Source organism: Zingiber officinale, chromosome 9B (assembly GCF_018446385.1).
Source record: "Zingiber officinale cultivar Zhangliang chromosome 9B, Zo_v1.1, whole genome shotgun sequence".
Lineage (NCBI taxonomy): Eukaryota > Viridiplantae > Streptophyta > Magnoliopsida > Zingiberales > Zingiberaceae > Zingiber > Zingiber officinale.
In genome coordinates, this window is record NC_056003.1 from 6,298,438 (window position 1) to 6,319,732 (window position 21,295).

General features: G+C 36.8%; 3 protein-coding genes across 3 annotated transcripts; all 3 read right to left on the bottom strand.

Moving 5' to 3' along the window:
* Positions 1 to 1,797: 1,797 nt before the first annotated feature.
* On the bottom strand, positions 1,798 to 3,586 carry LOC122022396. Its single transcript, XM_042580380.1, has 3 exons — positions 3,512 to 3,586; positions 3,165 to 3,434; positions 1,798 to 2,087 (listed from the first exon to the last, which is right to left on the bottom strand). The coding sequence occupies exons 1-3, from the start codon at positions 3,527 to 3,529 to the stop codon at positions 2,040 to 2,042; spliced, it is 336 nt and encodes a 111-aa protein (XP_042436314.1). The 5' UTR covers positions 3,530 to 3,586; the 3' UTR covers positions 1,798 to 2,039.
* Positions 3,587 to 4,297: 711 nt separating this feature from the next.
* Positions 4,298 to 7,807, bottom strand: LOC122024479 (probable serine/threonine-protein kinase PBL3). Its single transcript, XM_042583114.1, has 6 exons — positions 7,422 to 7,807; positions 5,986 to 6,356; positions 5,760 to 5,895; positions 5,288 to 5,424; positions 5,038 to 5,161; positions 4,298 to 4,905 (listed from the first exon to the last, which is right to left on the bottom strand). Exons 1-6 carry the CDS (start codon positions 7,483 to 7,485, stop codon positions 4,532 to 4,534), a joined length of 1,206 nt encoding a protein of 401 aa, XP_042439048.1. The 5' UTR covers positions 7,486 to 7,807; the 3' UTR covers positions 4,298 to 4,531.
* A 9,284-nt stretch (positions 7,808 to 17,091) lies between these two features.
* On the bottom strand, positions 17,092 to 20,832 carry LOC122025477 (transcription factor MYB124-like). Its single transcript, XM_042584287.1, has 12 exons — positions 20,501 to 20,832; positions 20,365 to 20,411; positions 20,206 to 20,262; positions 20,047 to 20,119; positions 19,699 to 19,754; positions 19,418 to 19,597; positions 19,201 to 19,334; positions 18,927 to 19,072; positions 18,678 to 18,820; positions 18,406 to 18,587; positions 18,194 to 18,336; positions 17,092 to 17,828 (listed from the first exon to the last, which is right to left on the bottom strand). The coding sequence occupies exons 1-12, from the start codon at positions 20,600 to 20,602 to the stop codon at positions 17,718 to 17,720; spliced, it is 1,374 nt and encodes a 457-aa protein (XP_042440221.1). The 5' UTR covers positions 20,603 to 20,832; the 3' UTR covers positions 17,092 to 17,717.
* Positions 20,833 to 21,295: the final 463 nt, after the last annotated feature.

A 21,295-nucleotide genomic window follows, 5' to 3' on the forward strand; every position in this document is an offset into this window, starting at 1 on the left:
TTCTTATTCAACTTTTAAAATCCATGCGGAGTAAGGTTTACCACATCTATCAACTTATTCTGAAATAAGGTTTTTTACATTAAACCTGATCAGTTTACTTCTCATGGTGACCTAGAAAAAAACACTAACCTTGGAAAAGCAATTGGTCCTCCATGAGCCATCAGACATCCCTCAGGCTTGCTGATTTCAATTGTCTCCTTTTTCAAGGATTGATTGATGGGCATATGCACCTTTTTCTTTCTTCCAATCCTCGTGAGTGACTTGGTTGAAAGGGGAAATGCAGGGCAAGAAAAGTGGTTGACATGTCCTTAACTTTGTGTTCATGGCCCATCTAGTTGACATTGTGGTCCGGTGTGGGGGTGTGGAGCCTCTCATTAGGGTTCTTTGAAATGATTCTAGTGTTTTTTCCCCAAGGGTGTTGGCAGTACTTTGTCTATAGTTGAACATGTGCATTTTTTTATCTTGTTTTGATGGCAAGCAAGATGAACAAGTAAAGACACACCTAGTGACCAAAATAATCTGACTGATTATCTATTGAATTAATCACATCTCTGATTCATTGCATGCTTGAAGAAACAGAGAAGTTTACTCTAAGCCAATGAAGATAGAAAACTACGTTCTTCATTATTGGGGATGTGTATTTTCAAGAACTGTTTCTGTTCGGTCATGAGCGAGCAACCATTGAAAGACTATAAAATGAGATTTGAATATAACGAAACTGGCGAAGGAACACCAATAATCATGAACAAACTCTTACTAACGACTACACTTTTCATTGCATCATATTGATGCTAACGAAGATCACTTAAATTGCTCTGTCAACCTACATATGGTGCGTAGCTCATCATCCAGTTCTCTCGAATGGATCTAGTGACTAGTGCACGAAGTATTACCACAATGAGGTCTAGAGTTCGAATCTCGACAAAATCGAGGTAAACACCTCACTTATGTGCTAGTCACTATTCCAAAGGCTAGTAGCCGCCAGTGATTTACCTCCTCCGTATTGACCTTGGGACGAGTTGACGGGGACGAGCATATTCGTCTTTTTTTTACCACAATAACTCACCATCCAACTAGCCTTGACAAGTTGGTACAATGGGTATTATGTTTGCTCTAATATATTTTAAGATTAATTTTCGATGGTAAAAAATATCTTATTAGGTGTCTGACCTTTCCTGTATAAAGGATCACAGGGCTAGAATAAAATATTTCTATAATTTATTTGTCTATATTTTACCATAAGACCAATGATACTAAACCGCTTATGAACTATACAACTTTTGTTCCAATATTTCACCATTCAACTGCAGTACGAAGATAGCTTAGCAATCTTAAGATAATGCATGAAGCTGATTGTTTTGCACACTAGTGCAATCAACCGAATTATATTTTAAATAGCATTAAATCGCATTAAACATACTATTGAATTATACCTATTATAAAACTAAAAATTAATAATACTTTTAACATTTATACACATCTATTTTCGCGTCTAGGGGGTCATATGCCAATAGAGTCTAGTGTTGGTTGCTAAGAAGCTCCTCATCTCCTTCAATTGATCTAGTTGGCTATTGGCAGACATAAATTGGCAAACAACCCTCTCTTCGACTGGTTGATAGAAGACACTTTAAATGACTCATGTGCCTCTCTTTTTCACGAGATGAAGGTGTCGTCTTGCCATTTTTCTCCCAAGCTTCCAATAAATACAGTTAGGTGATGGAGCAAAGAGATATGCATATCAAGAACCAAATGAAGGAAAGCCTGTCACAAAGACACAAGAGCCAGCTCCGCAATTCATGATACAACCAACCTTCATTCAAGACTTCTAAAATACAGTTTTGTCAAATGGAAAACGAAAAAACAAATAGAGAGAGAGAGAGAGAGAGAGAGAGAGAGATCAAAGTTAAGACCAACTGAGCAATCTGTGGCAATTAAGGCAGTAGCCACAGAGTCTACTGGCAAATATTAGTACAAAAGCCACTCAAAGGTCTCAAACCAGAAGAACTTCATTATATGGGTTGAATGTAGCCACAACCTACTCATGCGCCTATGCAACACTGGAAGTAGCCCATAAACTTCTTCCTCCCCTGCACACACCGTATTGGCAAAACATGGAAAATGTAAGATCATAATAAAATTAAGGTTTTTGTCTGCTTCAGGAAGTTAATAGATTGAAAGCCTAAGACAAAAAGGTGATTACGCTGAGCAGCTCTATGTGAAACCACGTGTAGTAGTTGTTTAAGCAATCTTAATGAAAAATTCCTTCTGTCTACAACTGACATATGATGATATAGTAGGTACGAAAAAAGTTGCTAGAATGCCAGAAGATGACTAAAATCTATTTTAATGATTGACAAACTTTTTCTCAACTGGTCCGATAGCCAGGGTATACAATTCAAAACAACAGAAAGACACTCAATAGAATAATTAGGAGCCATTTATTTTGCTAAAGTGATAAAGGCTAAGCTTTTAGCTGGAGAAATGCTCTCTTTTACTGTCAGGAACTATGAAATGATTCTTGCTGTACTTGGTCCACCAACCATAAATTTCACAGCAAAAAGCAAAGCAGGGCAGCTAGCTGTACATCTGATCATCAATCAAGGAAGATACCTTTCACTCTGTTCCAAACTGGTAAATAAACCACGACTCTGATCAAACTCTATCAATGAAATCAATGGATGACTGTAGTTTTGCCTGTCAACCCACCTTTGTCATCAAGTCTTTGTCTACTTCCCTACCGCACATGAATAAGCACAAAATAGTTGGGAAGCAAAGAAGCCCTGTGGACTAAACTGTTATGAAACACCCTAGTTTTTTTAATGGTTCCAACCAATATGAAGCTGCAATTCTAATAAAGGAAAATAGCCATTATTCTAATGTTCGGGATTGGGCAATTAAGGGCGTGGAACCAGGTTTAATTTCTCATCTTAGACTACGATTTTTCTCAAGAAAACTTCTCACAGCCAAGTTCAGTTTTGCTCCTACTACAAACCCTAGCTATTTAAGTTGTAGTCCGTCGTTCACTATTACCAGCTAGCTTTCTCAATCAAAAGATCATTTTTTTTTTAGGTTTTAAGAAATAGCGAAGAGCAATAAAATCAAGAAAACTGAAATTAATACATTAACACGAAGGGATTGAGGTAGAAGTAGAAAGAAATATATACGGAAGGGGAGCCGTGATGGTGGTTGTGGATGGGTCGGTGGCCTTGGGAAGTGGCGAGATCGCTGCGGCGACAGCGGTCCTCCTTGGCCCCCTTGTCGGCGAGCTTGTTGAGCTCCTCCTCGTTGCCGAGGCTGGCGCGGGAGGGGTTCTTGTTGTTCTTGCGCATCTCGCGGATCTTGGTGAAATCCATGGAGTAGTCCGGCACGCCGTTCTTGGAGTCCCATTCCCCGAACGGCGGCACCGACATCCACCCACTCGCACTGTGATCCTCCTGGTTTACCAAGAAACCGGCATCAAAAGCGAGGGAGAGGCGACCAGAGAGAATGAGAAAGAGTAAGAAACAGGTACCAGCTTGGAATCGGCCATGGCGGTGGTGGATCTTCTCCGCGTATTTGGAATTCGAGAGCTGGTGGCGATCGAGGTTGAACTGATTTATAGTGGATGTGGCCATGTGAAATCAAGCCGGGGAAGTCGATCCAACTCCGGTTCATAACTCCGACCGTGAGCCGGTTCAAACAATTCTCCGGTTCAGCCGGTTGGATGGCTAGTGCGGCTCGGTTGGAGCCCACCTCGTGGGTCGGTGATGCAATTATCATCAATCACGGTCCCGATTTGTTTTTCTCGGTTCGCTCTGACGATTACTATGAGATCCATGTGCTGGTTGGAGAGAGCCCATGTGACTTTATGGATCATCCGAGATGATAAATGATAATATATTTATCATATGAGATTGAGATTGTCGAACGTAAATCTCTGGATCTTGTGTAACTCATCTCACCACCATTTACCCTCTCGGCTATCGTAATTTACCTCTCTTGTGAACCTGGGGTCAGATACGACGGACACGCTGAGAGCGAGTAATTTCAGCTTTTGCCACATGATTGAAGAGAGCCCATAAAATTAGTCCAGATTTTTATTTAAGAATCATCACGATTAAGAATGTTAGCCGTTTGGATAGATATTTAATTTTTTTTAAAAAAAAAACTGAGGTTGGCAGGCGTTTCCATCGCTAACGACACTTGTTTTGTTTGGTTTAATATATGGTGGTTATTATTAGAGCATGAGATGAATAATTGTTTTTATATAATTCAAGAAATCAAAAATAAGAATTGCACAAGGAAAGAAGGAAAAAAATTGAGAGGAATCAAAGAGTACACCTCTTTAGATCGATCAAAACAATCACAAACGTCGCATAAGCATTTCTCTTCGAATATGAATTCTCCATCACAAGCTAATACACTTTAAAACACACACACACACAACAGCAAATCAATAACCGTATCAGCCCCATCAAACACGCATTGAAATGAAGTAGTTATTTCGCCTAGTGTGTACTGGATACGATGGCAATGAGGAACTAAATGCAATTCATTGGTGACTTGGCAATGCGTTGGCAGTCTTATGTTGATCTTTCGGCAGCGGAAACACTGTAGATCTTGGATCTTGCAATTGCTCCAGTGAGGCTAACACATCAGACATCCGAGGTCGGAGTTTGGCATCGAGAGAGATGCACTGCAGCGCGAGCAAGGAAACTGCATGGGCTCCTTTTTTCGTGTATTGGCCTTCCAATCTTGTGTCCATGATCCGGTATAGTTTTCGCTTGTCCCCTAAACAAGGCTTTGCCCATTCGACAAGCTTCTGCTCGATGCCTATCTTTGATTTGTCAATGGCCCGACGTCCTGACAAGAGCTCCAACAATACGACTCCAAAACTGTAGACATCAGCTTTCACTGAGAGTCTACCTGTAAATATTGGATTTTTTTAAAAAAAATTGTAACTACAGCTACAGCGAGCGAAGAAGATATATGAAAGTTCAGTTGATCACATATCTGAATAACTAATTGAATGACATTTTGATCGAATATACAACAAACCTGTTGCGATATATTCAGGAGCTGCATATCCATGAGTACCTATCACTTGAGTTGATACGTGAGTTTTATCTCCAGTCGGTCCAGCTTTTGCTAGGCCAAAATCTGATAGCTTAGGATTGAACTCCTGCAAAAGAAGGAAAAGAAAGAAATTTATTGAAACACGTTCTCCATGCTCTGATATGCTTTAATTTACCCCTTTTATCTCCAACCTTATAAACAATACATTTCCCATGTGTTACTAACAGCATACCGAGTCAAGGAGAATATTCGAAGCCTTAAAATCTCGATATATAACTTGAGATTCAGCGTCATGCAAAAAAGTGAGTCCTCTAGCAGCTCCAATTGCAACTTTGATCCTAGTTGCCCAAGGTAGTGGCTCAGCGCCTCCTAGAAGCACCCATGAAAATAATGTCAGACCAGATTTTTCAAAACAGTAAAAATGTGGAATCATTCTCATATTACTAATTTCAAATGTTAATATAACAGATGCAAGCATGTAAGCAAGAACAACAAGAGTAAAGAACATGGTAGGGCCAACTGCCTAGCAGAAGAATGTGATGTGACAAACAATATACTAAGTTTATGAGAATTTATATTGCAAACCTAAATATATTCATTATGGTAAGTTCCTTATCCCTACCTTAATAATAGCAGTCCCCTGATCTAAACAATGACCGATTTCAAAGTAATATCACGATATATATACCACACATTTTACGTACTTCTGAACAGGTGATTTTCCAAGCTGCCTTTTGGCATGAACTCATAAACGAGAAGTTTATTATCCCCTTCTGAACAGTAACCAATGAGCTTAACCAAATTTGGGTGGTGAAGCTGACCAAGATAATCAACCTCTGTCTGCAATCGTTTGATAGCAATGGTCAACACACAGAAGTCTTAACAAAGATTTTATGTAAAGGGAACCACACAAGATAGGATGACACAAACCAGCCATTCCTTGTGGCCCTGGAAACTTTCAGGTTTAAGCTTCTTGACAGCAACAACTATTCCACAGCCTGGCTTTGAAGCAGAAAAAGTTTGTTCGTCAATCCAACCTTTATACACATAACCAAAGCCGCCTTCTCCTAGTAAGCTGTCAGGTCGAAAGTTCCTCGTGGTATTCCTCAATTCATTGAATGTGAAATTCTTCAACTGTGAGGATGACAAAATTTCACCTTCAGTTCTTGGTGTAGGAAGAATCATACTGCCTGGCTTATCAGTGAAGGATTGCACAGATAAAGTTGAAGGGATTGAGTATGCTGTCCGACTTGAGGAGACTGAAAATATACTTCTCTTACTACTAACAACTTTCGAAGAATCTGTCATTGTGAGAGATGGGAAAATAAGGAAATCTTGTAACTACATGTGTACCGTTCTACTGAAAACAAAAGTGTAACAAATAAGGAAAAATTCTCTTTTAGTACAACACAAACAGAAAACAATGATAGACATATATTATTACAATTTTACATGCCTCCTCTACAATAATGAAGCATAATTTAGTAAAGAGAATTCATGATGCTTCTTCGGAGATTGCTCAAAATTTAAATGTTTTGCTTATGATGATGCTATACGATCTTTTCTCATAGCTTGTCTTGTCCAAACAATTGTCTAGTCTGTAATGCTAGGATCATTTTAAAGAACTCTTTGATGATATTCAGTTACTATGGTCTGATAAGCAGCAACTCTTCAATCATACAGGCACTTATCAGATTACGCAATCCTATTGTATCATACAATAGAGAGAAATCCAAAATGAAAAAAAATCAGGTAATGCTAAGGCTACTGTACATATTTAACCTTCAATTATTAGAGCTAGAATACTACAAGTGGTATGGCAGATTCCATCCGTGTTCATAAAACAAGGCTTTCTCAACTGCACTGATTTATCAAAGCAAGTATTCTATCATCAAAACACTGATTGCTTAATTCCTCCAATATATAAAGCATTTTCCCTTGCCAAAAAAATATTGCGATGCATTGATTATCCATCTAATTTAAAGGTTTTCCTCGAGAACAAGCTTTACCAGCTAAATCAGAGAACCCACGAGAGAACAAAAAGGGAAAACACATGCGGATGCATCAAATTTTGCTCCCAATATCCGAAAAGGAATCTATGTATAATTAGTATGGCAAAACTGCAACTCTAGTCGAAAAACTTCTGGAAAGTTGGCTGAGAACTGCCAAGAACTGATATCCGCCGTAAAAGAGATCTTCTTGAACCTAAATCATACAACTCCTCTAAGCAAAAGAAACAACAAACTATGGAAGGATTCCTAGAGTAAAAACCAAGGTCATAACGAGAAATATGAGCAAAAAAAAAAGGCCCCCCAAAAGAAGACAATCTTCAACAAGATCTCGACTTTAAGCAGAAAATGACTCACATGAGGCATCTCGCGGGGAGTGAGCACTCTCGACCCGCGGCGAAGAGTTCAGACAGTTTCCCATCTCCTCCTTCCCCCGCCAACAACAACAATCACCCGCGCATCCACAAAACCCCAGCTTCCACAAGAAGCAAGCGGCCCAGAGGTCCGTCTTTTCCTCGCAACCCGCTTCTCCGGCGTGAGGGGGAGCAGCTGAAAGAGGAGTGAGGAGACGGCGCAGCGAGAGTGGAGAAGCGCGTCGGGGCGTCTGGGTTTCCACTTTCCAAAGCGAACGGAGGCGGCGAAGCAGGAAGAAGGGCGAGGTGGGTATCGTGGCGCCGTAACGGTGGCCGATACGCCGTCCCCGTTATATCAAGTCGCCCCTCCGGCGTTTTTTTGAGATTCCCATTTCGAAAGCGATATGGAATATTTTTTATGCTTTTAAAATTTTTCTAGTTTATTTATTAATTTAATATTCTCATACTTATTTCTTTATTGTTACGATAGCTAATCCAACAAGTCACGTTTTAAATATTTGTCCACCCCCTTTCAAACTCCAAATGTAAGTATTTAGATATTTTACTCGTGATTTTTTTTTTAACTCCTAACTTTTTTTTCTTCATCCAATATTTCCATGTAAGATTAATAGAATTCGGAAAACGATTAGTATGGAAACTAAAAGTCTCAATTAAGTGGGCTCACTCTATCAGGTCTCCCATCGGTCAAGATTCTGTACCGACACAACCATCAGATTAGATTCGATATGGACCCAATTCCCCCGTAGCCGTATCCATACCATTTATGAATCTTCTTTAATTTCAATTATTATATCCCCTTCTTTTAAAATCTATGTATATATATATATATATATTTAAATTCATACATAAAGAAATAAAAGAAAATACATTAAGCAAATTTTAGAAGGGAATTTTTTGTTTTTATTTTTATTATTTAAAAAATATCAAAAAGAACACTCCCTCGTATTTTTATTTCAAAAATACATTTATTCTAATAAATTTGACCAAAACTCCAACATAATCAAAATTTGACCAAAATATATTTACAAGATGCTCATAGAATTGTAAACGAGCCGAGCCGAATCGAGTCGAGATTTGAGGTGTTCAAATTTTTTTTTGATAAGGTGACTGAGTCGAGTTTAAAATTGACTAAGTTTTTGAAATAATTGTTCAAACTTGATTTATTTTTTTATGAGTTTGAACTTATTTGAAACTTGTTTGAGTTTGACTTGTTTAGATGTTATCGAGCTCTTAATTCAAGCTTGACTTGAGCTTGGTTCAAGTTTGATTCGTTTAAATGTTATCGGACTTTTAATTCAAATTTATTTGATTGTTTGAAAATTTTAACTGTTTGATTAGTTATTGTGCTTAATAATTTAAATTTATTTATTTATTTTGTTATTTATTTTACATATTAAAAATAGTTCTATTAATGAATATGCTTGGTAAATATTGTTCACAAATATTGACGAGATGAACATATATGTGTTTAAGTTTATTTATTTAATTTAATAAGTTGTTCAAACTTATTTATTTAATTAATTTGATATATATTGAACGAACACAAATAAATTCTTATCAAATCTAACTTTATTCGTGAACGTTTGAGTACTATCCTCAAAGTCTCTGTCGGTTTTGTACTAAGAAAAAGAAAAGAAAATGTCAACCTCACGACTTTGCTAGCCTCATGAATCAGGTAGCTCGGAGATGATGCCTTCCACACGGCCAGGTAACCATCATAAAGCATTTCACTTTTGTTTTTTTTTCCTTTTTCTTTGTTTTTTTTATAGCTACACCATGTATACGGGATTATTCTACACCAATAATTGCCTTAAGCTCTTGCTTGCAAGCATGCACAACATCAAGAGAGACAATCTACCTTCTACCGCACTGAGTCAATCCAGGCAGTCACGCTTTGTCTCGTCCTAAACTTTCTAAAACGAAGAGATCGGTTTCATGATTCAAAGCATATGTTCTCAGTTTCGCAAGTTGAGAATGGCCATACGAAGAATGCGAACAAAAGCGATGATACAAGTCAAGGAAAGAGTCAAAAGATACGTGAATCACTAAACAATTCCTTTTAACAAGGAGCATGGAGCATGAATGCTTTTTAAAAGTTAAAAAATCTTCAGAGATAGAATGGGAGGCAATTATATGTATAATGATAAAACAGTAATTATTTTTATGAGGTAAGAAATACTCAATTCTTATGATTAAGAAATCATAATTTTAAAAAAAAATAAACACTGCTTCAGTGCAATGCTATCCCAGTTGGCCACCACTAAGCTAACTTAACAAGCATATTTCTCAGCTAATTCAAAAGCTACTTTTTGACTAGGCCAAACTAATTTTCATGATCTATCTGTTATTTTAGAGTAGTGGAAGTGATATTGAGATCGTAAGCTGTGATGTCAGTTTTGTCCCCATCAAATCTAGCTGTTTGTGGAAGAACAGACAAGAAAGTCTCTGGTCCCAATAGACTCTCCTGCCATCTAATTTATGAAGAGTAGGGCATCCTAATTAATCTCAGATGTACTGTTGGAGATCGATGACTGCAGGAATGAGTTCATAGCCACTGCAAAAAGGTCGTCAGCCAAGTGTCAAACCAAAATGATAACATTTAACCTACAAGATTCACTAGGAAATCAACTACATCAGGAACAGCCAAAGGTTGATACAAGAGAAAGAAACATGAGGAACATGCGATCAGCAAAAGTCAGTAAGCAGTAGATGGTGACTTCCATAAAGAGTCAATCTAGGCAGTCATGCAGTCTTGTCCTAAAATTTCAAAAATATAAAAGATTGGCTTCGTGAGTATAAGCATGTTCTTAGGTTCACAAGAATAGTCATAAAATGTATGGTGCACAGCTTTCAGATGTATGCTGATACAAGAGACAAGAGTCAAGAGTGGCAGTATAACGCAGACAAAAGGGGGGAAAGAGAGAGAGTCAAAGATGCTTAAATTACTCCTCGATTTAATATGGAGGAAAGAATGCTGTCAAATTTATTCCATAGGTGAGGAAGGTAGGCAAGACAGTAAAGGACATCTGGTTGGCTTTTCAACTAACTTTTTCAAGCGTGAAGAGTCTTTACACTGCAAGTGCTTTTAGACCAGAACTCCGAAAGATCTCAGAGATTGATGCAGAAATATGAAATTAATCTATTTCAAACAATCTACTAGTACAATTTATTGTGATTAGGAATTCATGTAGGTCCGGTTAGGCCTGTTAGAAGGGGATGAATAACCTTGCAATCTCAGTTAGAAAAATTCTCTTGCTATTGAACTTAGGCAAGAGCATAAGATTAGTTAGACATAAACAATTAACATTAAAACAATAACAATTTAAAACGAATAAGTAAAAAGTCAGAGTTTACTTGGTTACAATTTAAATGATTGTAATTCAAAGCAGTTGAAAAAACTAAAAAGATCTTCTTCGTTGAAGGCAGAGAAACCTTTTACACTCTTTGACAGCTCATAAATTAACTACAAATTGAATACAGTAGTTATTGTTTAATTCCTAACTCTAGAGGGTTTTTTATAGTCTCCTGGGATCAATTATCATTGCTTGAAGTGTCTCCAAGATAATCCAGAGTGTCTCCAAGTGAATAAAACTTTATCCACTTTTCAACGGTCAGCCAATGGCTAACCAATGACTTTCTGCGTTTAAGGGTGCCTTCAGCTTCCTTGAGGGCGAGGGTGCCTCCAAGCAGCTTCAGGGCGCCTCCATCAATAGCGCGAGGGTGCCTCCATTCTTAATCAAAGGCACCTCCAGGTTCATTGGAGACTTACAAATGGTTAACTCTTCTGTGCTCTTCATTGGGTGATGCTCCAGCTATCCGAAATTGAGCTCGCCAAAACTTAATTCCGACTTCTCCTTGTATAGACTCTCTCCCCGACTTCTCGTCGCTCGGATACGTCGCATGCATCCTTCTTGTTCACCGATGTACTCTTCCACAGTTTCTCGTCCCTCGGATTAACCATGCCCGTCGACTCGCTTCCCGTGCCATCCTTCTCGTCCGCTACGTTTTCCGTTCAACTTCTTGTGTTCCTAAGTTCCTGCACACTTAGACACGAGGTATCAAATACAACAGGACCTAACTTGGCTTGATTAATCATATTAAAATCAACCCGGGGTACTTGCAATCTCTTCCTTTTTGAGGTATATCAACCCAAGTTAAGTTAGGTTAACTAATAATAAAATAACATATGAAATATTAAGTACAAGAAAAAAATGATTTACAATTAAGTATAGAAAAAAATTACAATAATGCAAACATTATATGTAAAAAAATATTTTCAATATCGCCCCCTTAACTTAACCCCTACATTTTCTCCCTATTTGATGACATCAAAAAATTAGGGAAAAATACAAAAACATATAAAAAAATTTTCTTAGGGTTTAAAATAGAGTTTTCAGGAATATTATTTTTTATCAAAATTAATTTTCAAAAGTAATAATTTATCTTAGTTTTGGTAAAAATAATTTAAAAATAATTTTTAAATTTCAAAAAATACTGAAAACTTTTGTCATAGTAAAATAGAAAAAGTAGGATCAGGAAAAAAATTTTCAAGATAAAATTATTTTTATTTTGACCAGAATATTTATTTTTAAATAGAAATAATTACTTTTGAATTTAAATATTTAAAAATAGATTTTTAGCTCTAAAAAATATTGTTAATTTTTTTTAACGTCGTTAGCTGAAAAATCAGGTATCTCAATATTTATCTCCGGAAAATTCTTAAATTTAAAATTATGTTTTTTAATTAAAAATTCATAAAAGATCATATAATTACAAAAAAAAAATTGAAAATTTTTACACTAACAAAAAAACAAACTCACGATTAAAAAAAATTAAGTTTTTGAAAAATCAATTTTCTAAATATTTTTAATTATCAAAATTTATTTTTTGAAAGAAGAATTAAAAAGAAATAATATAACAGTTAGAAAATTTTAAAAATATTTTCGTAAATAGATAATGTCTTTATGTTTCACAGATAAAAATTTTAATATAAAAGATAAATAGAAGGTATATGAAATAATTAATTTTACAATCAATGTTTAATTTTAAACTAAATTTAAATTTCAGCATGTATGAAAATTAATTTAATCAGACTAAGTATTTTTTTTGGAATCCAAAATAAATTTCTATTTACTAGGGTTGTCAAATATTTTCTAGGAATATATTGTCTCACTATCTTTATAATTTGACCCCTATGATTTCTAATATATTAGTTTAGCTTTTCATTATATGTAATATTTCTTTTTTGATATTTCTAAAATATTTGAGCATGGAGGATCTTTTTCTAAAATTTCGATTGGTTTTGTTAATTTTTCGTTTTCATCATTTAAGTTATTAAAATTTTCTATTAAGGAAGCATAGTTTTTCTATGACTCTATATACTTTGACCAAATTTTGCATAAAGATTTACTTAACATTTTGATACATTCATATTATTGATTAAGTGGAAGCTGACATACCTTATTGTGTCGTCGAATTCGTAGTTTGATTTTCCTCATGTATTATCACATTCCTCAGAAATGGCTCATCCTTTATCGTTGCTCTCTTCCGAAACACTTTTCTCGTCTTTAGGTAGATATTTGGCTATTAGCACATTTTCGATAACCTCCTCGGTCTCAGATTCTTCTGAAGATAAATCAGTGTCCACCGAAGAGTCAAAGTCTAATTCTTTTAGTTCTTCGTGGAGTTTCAAGAACTCTTCCCAAAGTTTTTTTGCACAAGTATAGATGTTAATTCTGTCAGGTTCCTTAGCTGGTTGTACGTTCCAAAGGTGGAACTCGACCTTGCCAATTGCCATAAACTCATCGTGTTGTTTTTCAATCTAACCGTGTTCTTCTTCGTTCTTGTCCTTGAGTGCTTAAAACTATATTTAATTGTTAATAAAATATTAAAATCAATTTTGAAGAATACCTTCATTCGTCATTTCCAAAATGCGAACTCTCCCTCAAACTCTGGTGGGTTGATGTTAGATCTGGTCATCGTCTCGTTGCTTCAGTTGACGGTTAGTCCTTCTGATGCGATTGGGTTCTAATATCACTTGTAGGTCTCGATTAGGCCGGCTAGAGAGGATGAATAGCCCTACAATCAGAGTTAGAAAAAATCTCTTGCTATTAAACTTAGGCAAGGACACAAGATTAGTTAGGCATAAATAATTAACATTAAAAGAAAAACAACTTAAAAAGAATAAGTAGGAAATCATAGTACAACCTAGGTAGTTGTTAATCAAAGGCAACTGAAAGCATTAAAAAGATCTCCTTCGTTGAAGACAGAGAAACCTTTTACACTTTTTGAAAGCTCAAAAATTAATTAGGAATTGAATATAGTAGTTGTTGTTTAATTCCTAGCTCTATGGGATTTTTTATAGCCTTCCGAGATCAGTTACCGTTGCTGGGAGGGGGCTCCAAAGTACTCCAAGGCACTTTCAAGTGGATAAAACTTTATTCACTTTTCAACGGTTAACCAACGGCTAATTAACATCTTTCTGTGTTTGAAGGCGCCTTTAGCTTCCTTGAGGGCGCCTCCATGAAGAGGTGCGAGAGCGCCTCTAAGCTGCTTTAGGACACCTCCATCAATAGCGCGAGGGTGCCTCCATTCCTAATCCAAGGCGCCTTCAGTTTCATTGGAGGCGCCTCCATTAGTTGCCTTCAGCTCGTTAACCTGCAAAAGGTTAACTCTTCCTCACTCTTCTTTGGGTGATGCTTCGGCTGTCTGGAATTGAGCTCATCTGAACTCAACTCTGACCTTCTTCTCGAGCAGACTTCCTTCCCGGCTTCTCGTCCCTTGGATACGCAACATGCATCCTTCTCGTCCACCGGTGTACTCTTCCACAGCTTCTCGTCCCTCTGATGCATCGAACCCGTCGACTTGCTTCCTGTACCATCCTTCTCACTCGCTATGTCTTCTGCTCGACTTTTTGTGTTCTTAAGTTTTTACACACTTAGACACAAGGCATCAAATATTACATGACCTAACTTAACTTGGTTGACAATATCAAAATTAACCTATAATTCAAAATTTTATAGAAATTCATATTCTAAATTTACGTTTTAACTAAAATAAAATATTTATTCTAAAAATATTCATTCAGGAGAGAAAAATTATTCCTAATGAAACAAAAGCACTGTAAATTATTAGTTACTGACAAGAATTTAGCCGTTTCAGTACAATGCTATCCTAGTATAAACTAGTTAAGCCGTCACCACTGAGCTAAAATTAACAAACATAATTCCTAGGTAGTCTAAAGGCTACTTTTTGATTAGCTCAAGATCTCATGCTTTATCTGTCATTTGCGTATGTTGGATCTCTAGGGAAATCATTAAGCATGTTAATACCAGTAAGCACTGCTAGAACATATATTGAAATGCTTTAGCTTAGTGGAATGGATGTGATATTAAGGATCATAACAGATAAAAAGATGCAGATACACGCACCTGTGAGCTGTGAGATCACTGTTATTCCTATCAGACATATAGCTAAATCCACTGAAGAACCGACAAGATCACAAGAAAAGCTTCTGGTCCCAAATTAGATGGAAAAGTTCACAGTCACTACAAAAGCTCATTAGTGAAGTGTCAAAACAAAATGATGATAATTTAATCCATCAGATTCACAATAACTAGGAAAATGAACTGCATGAGGAATAACAAAAGGTTGATATAATAGAAAAGACATGATCCTCACAATGCCCCCTCCATAATCGTCATCTCTAAGCTAATAACAGATAAACGGTTGAAGCTGCCGCAAATGAATGACAATTAAAGCGAGATTAGCAGTAAAAAAAGGGCCAAAACTATGGAACGCCACCTTTTTCCTGGAGACTGCGATCACGATCTCCGCAAGTTTCATCCTCCTTCCTATGTTATAAATATTTAGGCATATTCACCTGAATACATAAGAGAATCGAGCATAATCCAAGCAATGGATAAGTGTCATGTTCGGCCATATCACATACTTTAGAAATGGGCACTTGAGAGGAGGTGAATCACGTGTATTTTAATTTTTTTTTCCTTCGATTTTTAGAAATATGAGTGTGTGGCAGAATAAATGAACAAAAACACAAACAGAAGAATACAAGAATTTTTACTTGGTTCGGTGTCTTCGACGATTTCTACTCCAAGACTTAGGTCACTTGGACATTTCCTACATGTAATCACTAAATCTCTCTATCGGTAAACTCCTGGTAGAGTAGTCGAATACAAAAATGAAGAAAGTGTAACACTCTACACTTTCTTTTTGTAAGTACAAAAGATACACAATAAATGAAATTGTTACCAACACTTAGAAGAATGGAATTTGATCAAGCTCATGTGTTGGTGTCGGTCTACTAGCAGCGATTGAGTGTAGTAGAGTCGTAGTTGTTGGAGAACGAAGCGACGGAATGATCGGAATAGTTCTTCTAGCAATTGTGTTTGATAGCATGGACGAACAACCCTGATAAAGGTTGATGAGGGCGCCTTAGTTCCCAACTAAGTCGCCTCACTTCGCCGCTCTGACCCGATGCACAATTTGCACAAGTTATCCTCTCGAAGGTGCCCGCAGTCCCATCTAAGGCACCTTGAGTCCCAACTAAGGCTCCTTAGTTCCCAACTGAGGCACCTCCAACACTAAATGTTGATCTTTGCTGCTTATTCGTGTGGAGATGCCTCCTGTGTGAACTGAGGCATCTTAGGTCTCACATGAGGCACCTCGAATACTGTTTATTCGAGCTTCAATTTTATATTTTAACCCAATAAAAAAATGTTAATATATAAAACAAAATATAACCTGCAAAATAAAGTTAATATCGTTAAAATAAAATGATTATTAATTAAATCTTGGTTTTCCAAGACTAGGATCTAGTCATGGTCTCAGCTTAGATATTTGAAATGGCTTTAAGCTGAACTACGCCTATACACCCACTGAGACTCATTCTCACTAAATCTCTCTCCTCCAATGACATACCTTCGCTTATCAGTTGCAATCTTTACTTGACTTCTTTAACCTACCAGATCTTCCTATCAGATGCCCCATCTGAACTTCAACCAGCTGTCAAGTCTCGTGGACCCAGCTGGACATCAACTAATTGTCAAGCCCCGTGGACTTCCTGCCAGGAATCAACCTACCTGGGCTTGGTGTCAGGTCATAAGTCTTTCAATCATGCACATTTGGTAAAAAGGTTAGAGAAACATAACACCCAACTTTAATTCATTTGTCATTCATCATAATTTAAATTTGATCATCAGTGTTAACTACACCAACAATATATACATGAATCTTTTCAATGAAAGATGTTCAACGTCATTAGATAAGAGGTCATTGGTTTTCTGTTGAGTCTTCATGAGGGAATCCCCATATCAGAGAAAGAGGCTATGGAAATTGGAAAGGAGTCAGCCTCCATTACAGTTAGGGTTCCCTCACGGTTGGGGTGATAAGGAAGAAGATGAGTTCAACAACTGTTCCAACTCGGAGGGCTCCATTCCTACACGTAACAATTCATCGTCGCACCATGACAACAAAATAATAAACACCAAAACAATGCTCATACTCACAATAAAAAAAACGCAAATCTATATATATCATCTGGTCTCAATTTAGAGACCTATAGTAAATCCATCACGAAAGTTCTATTTTTTGCATTTGGTATTGATATAATAGATACACGTTAAAGAAGAGAATTCAGATAACACAAAAATTTTCCATGTATTTGACAATATAGTTACACGCCTTACAAAGCACAAATAAAAAGTAGAGTTCATGATCGAACAGGATCATTTAGGACAGAGTTGTAGCAACTCCTATAATCAGAAACTGTTTCTGATTCTGTAACTCCAGTACCAAATCAAAACAAAGATAATGATACCTGACAGACCTTATGCCTTTAGGTAAATATGGCTTGTATACACAGATGACTTTATGATGAATAATATGTGCATGAATGACAAACCAAACAAATGATGATTAAAACTCAATATACTATAAACACAAAAAACAGGAAAGAAAAAGAATGACACAATATAACTGTTGAAGTTCATGCAAGTAGATATATGCAAACAAGGCAAGTGCAGTTTGGTCATGGAAAATCTGCAACACCACAGCAAGGTATGGACATAGTACGGACACGCCTAATATTTGAGCAGACTTAAAGCACCTCTGACAAAAAAAGGAATCGTCTGCAATTTTTAAACAATAGAATGGATGCATGAAACAGAAGAGAAACCATATAACCATCTAAGTATATGCCTAAATTCATGACTTAATAAATGCAATGCATAATGGAATACGAAACCCTTCCGAACTCAAACTATGATGGTTTGAAGGTATCAAGAAGAGCCCTTTTGCAGGATGGAATCTTTGAGTTGGTGTCGTTGTCTGGGGTTGGCAAATCAATCAAACTAAGAAGGAAATGCCTCTCCTGGATAATGCAAGAAAGTGAATTGTTAGTCACAAACTACAAGGAAATACTTATTCCATAGATAATAGCAATAATATATTCAGAGAATCTCAAAATTTTCAGCTCTGAAATAACTGTCAACTGTCTGATCTTAAGAATTTAATCTTAATGAAATATGCTATTTCATATCTTAAATAAAACTCATTTTGGCATATGCACTAAAATATATAGGAAGTGGACCTGCACAATATTTACATCTTGGACCAATGATGTATGGAAAAGTTTGCAGAACTATAATTGTGAAAGTTAAGAAAGGAAACATCTTGTTAGTTTACACACATCGTAATTTGCATTTGGTATCTCTATCATATAAGATCATAACTTACACTTGAAGTGAACACTGGACTTGGAATTTCATCAGCAAAGGAATGGAAAGACGGGATTGTCTGAAGCGGAGATGCAAATTCTGAGGTTGTAGCACCGTCTTCAGCTTCATCCTTTGGCATTCCAGAAAATGATAAATCTGAATCTGTAAGTGGAACAAGCAATCCATGAGAACACTTAGTGTTCAGATTGAATGAGTTATTTTAATGTCTACCTGGACAAGAATGCATGTTGGAGCATGCTGCATCAGCATTGGAAGGATCAATTTCATTATCTTTGTGCTGGGAACAATCTTCGAACTGAACACCACTTCTATTTTGTCCAGCATTGACATTATGCATTGAACTAGTGCTGCACTCCGAACTTCCTTGAGAGTTCTCATGAGAACCAATTTGCCTGGCAAATGAACTAGCTGTCATATTTCATGTTTTATATCCATAGTTATGATCAAATGGTCCATAAACATGACTGTAACTCTTTGACTACCTCAATGGCTGCTGCTCTTCTTCTTCACTATTATTTAAGTCTTCTATCAAGTCCCTCAGTTCATCAAGCATAGAACTCATTCCGGAAATTCTTTTTCTTAGTAGCCCACTGTCTTCAGTTTGAATCAAGTACTCTTGAAGCTCCTAATGGTTCAAAGTTTCCAAAGATTCACAACACCAATGAAATAGAAGTTAGGTTAACATTTCAAGAAGATTGAATATAAATCATTTGCACTGACAAAATTAGCACCTTCCAAGCCTCATCAAGACTTTGGTTGGTATTTTCTGCATTAACCTTCTTGGAAAGGGAAGTCAGCAATTCAGCTTGTTGCAACAAGGCAGTTAGTTTTGGGTCATCTCTCCCGAGGAAAGTTGCTTGACTAACCTTATTGGAAGCTGCTTAGTCATTATGAAAAGGCGAGGGCTTAGGGGAGAAGCAAAAGGCATCAACAAATCTTTTCACAAAAAGAAGATAAACCAAATTGATAGTGGTTTAGCATCATATGTATAGCCTCTCATATTACCTGATGACTGATTAACTGTGTCAAAGTTTTGAACTTCTAATAGAGGTGGCCTTTGCAGATGCTGAGCTGGACCATGTTCCCCAAGAGATCTCCTATGTGCTTCAATTGTCTCTTTGAGAGGAGAGATGTGATACCTATCTTGCAAATGAAATAATAATAAGAAAAATAAATAATTAAACTTTTTCTTGGTAGTTTAGTTCACAGTGAATCCATCTACCTCATCTGCTTATTTGATGTCGATGGTTCCCCTATTAGTATTGCTATAGATGGTTCTTCGACAAGAACCCTCTTATTGCTTGGGTCCAAAGAGGGAACACTATTCTCCTTGGATGAAGCCTCAAATTTTGCCCTTTTCTTGCAGAGGGTGGAGAAGCGGTTCTTTACAGCGTTATCTGTTCTGTTGTAAAGCAAATACAAATCATATTTATACAACCTGTCCACTCATCACAGAGGATGGCTTATTAGCAAATACTAAATAAAGAAGTGTGGTTGAAATACCTTCCTGATACAACCTTTGCAATCTCTGTCCATCTGTTGCCAAACATCTTTTGTGCCTGCAGAATATCTTCGCTTGGAGTGTCATAAATATATAGAATTATACAAAGAAAAGATAGTGTTTAAGTTGAATAAAATTTTCTTAACAAACATGATTATTTTGTTCCTAAGTACACTCTCCGCTTTCGCCAGCATCAAACTATGGTTATCAATTTTCCATGCAGCAGAATGCAGAAAACACGAATAGCTAGAAATTGAATAGGGAGCTGTTAAACTCATGTTATCTGAACAGACAAAGTTATCTCTTTGATTCAACATCCATAAAGGACCACCAGTGATTCAATTCCTTACCTCACATAAGAGCATGTCCTCTTCCGCTGACCACCCACCTTTTTTGCATTCCGAATTCAAATAGGTGTACCATCTGCAATTTCAAGCCCACAAAATAATTATGATACACATCTGAAATCTCAAATGGTTACTTTTTAGACAATTTACAGAGTTGTTCACCTTCTCCGGCACTGTCTGCTAGTCTTGTCCTTAAACAGAGCTGCGATACTTGTCCAACTGCAGCCAAAGCCAACCAAGGAATGTTGCAGGTCAGTATAGAAACTGTTCTGTCAAACTCGAACAAGATCTAAAAGAGCAAAACCAGTATCGCAGACTAACTTATCGGTCCCGTGCAGAGCAATATGCTCCCGTAGTAAATCATCCTCCTACAAGAAATCAAGATCCAAACCCTCAAAACCTCAATTTCACAACGGCGTCAACATATCAACGACCAAAAAAGATGGGAATTTGGGACCTGAGGGATCCAAGTCACGATATGCCGGTCCTTCTTCGAGAGGGCAGCCGGTGGAGGAGCTACGGGAATCGGGTTATTCTCCTTCCCCGATCCCTTCATCATCGGAACTGAGTCAATTGCAGGGCTCTAACCGGATCAAGAACGAACTGGAAGCGAGTCAGATCTAGCGGCACATGAGCAGCAGCGAAGGTTTTTGAAGGCAAGATAAGCGCAGAGAGGATCGATTAGGGTTTGGAAGCCCGCGAGACTACGAAGTTTGAAAAGGAAATAAAAGGTCAAAAAACGTGAGATTATTAAGCGAGAGCAGTAAATGGTAAAGGGGGACGATGGTAAAGGAAGAAGACGATGAAGATGCGGTCACTCATCGGTGCGTTTAAGAGACGTCATGCCATCCGTGAGAATAATGAATATAAACAATTAATTTTTAAAAAATAAAATATTTATTTTATTTAAAATTTAAATCACTTCTTAATTACCCCTGCTAGTTAGTGAACTTCTTAAATAAAATAACTTAAGAGTTTAAACTTAAATTGAGTCAATAAATTGACATTAAAAAAATTATCCTTTAATAATAATTTTAAAAAATTAATCATGGTAGGTATCCATGGGCCCCATTGGCTTTCATGTGGACCATAGAGTTGGGACAACACCACGTGAGAGTGACGAAGTGAGTGGCAAAAGATTTTTTTTGTTTTTTTTTTTAAAGAGAAAAGACATTAGAAAAATTTCAAATTAAAGTCCTTTTTTTTAAACATAAAAAATAGACCTTTACATTTTTTTCCTATTTAGAAAAGC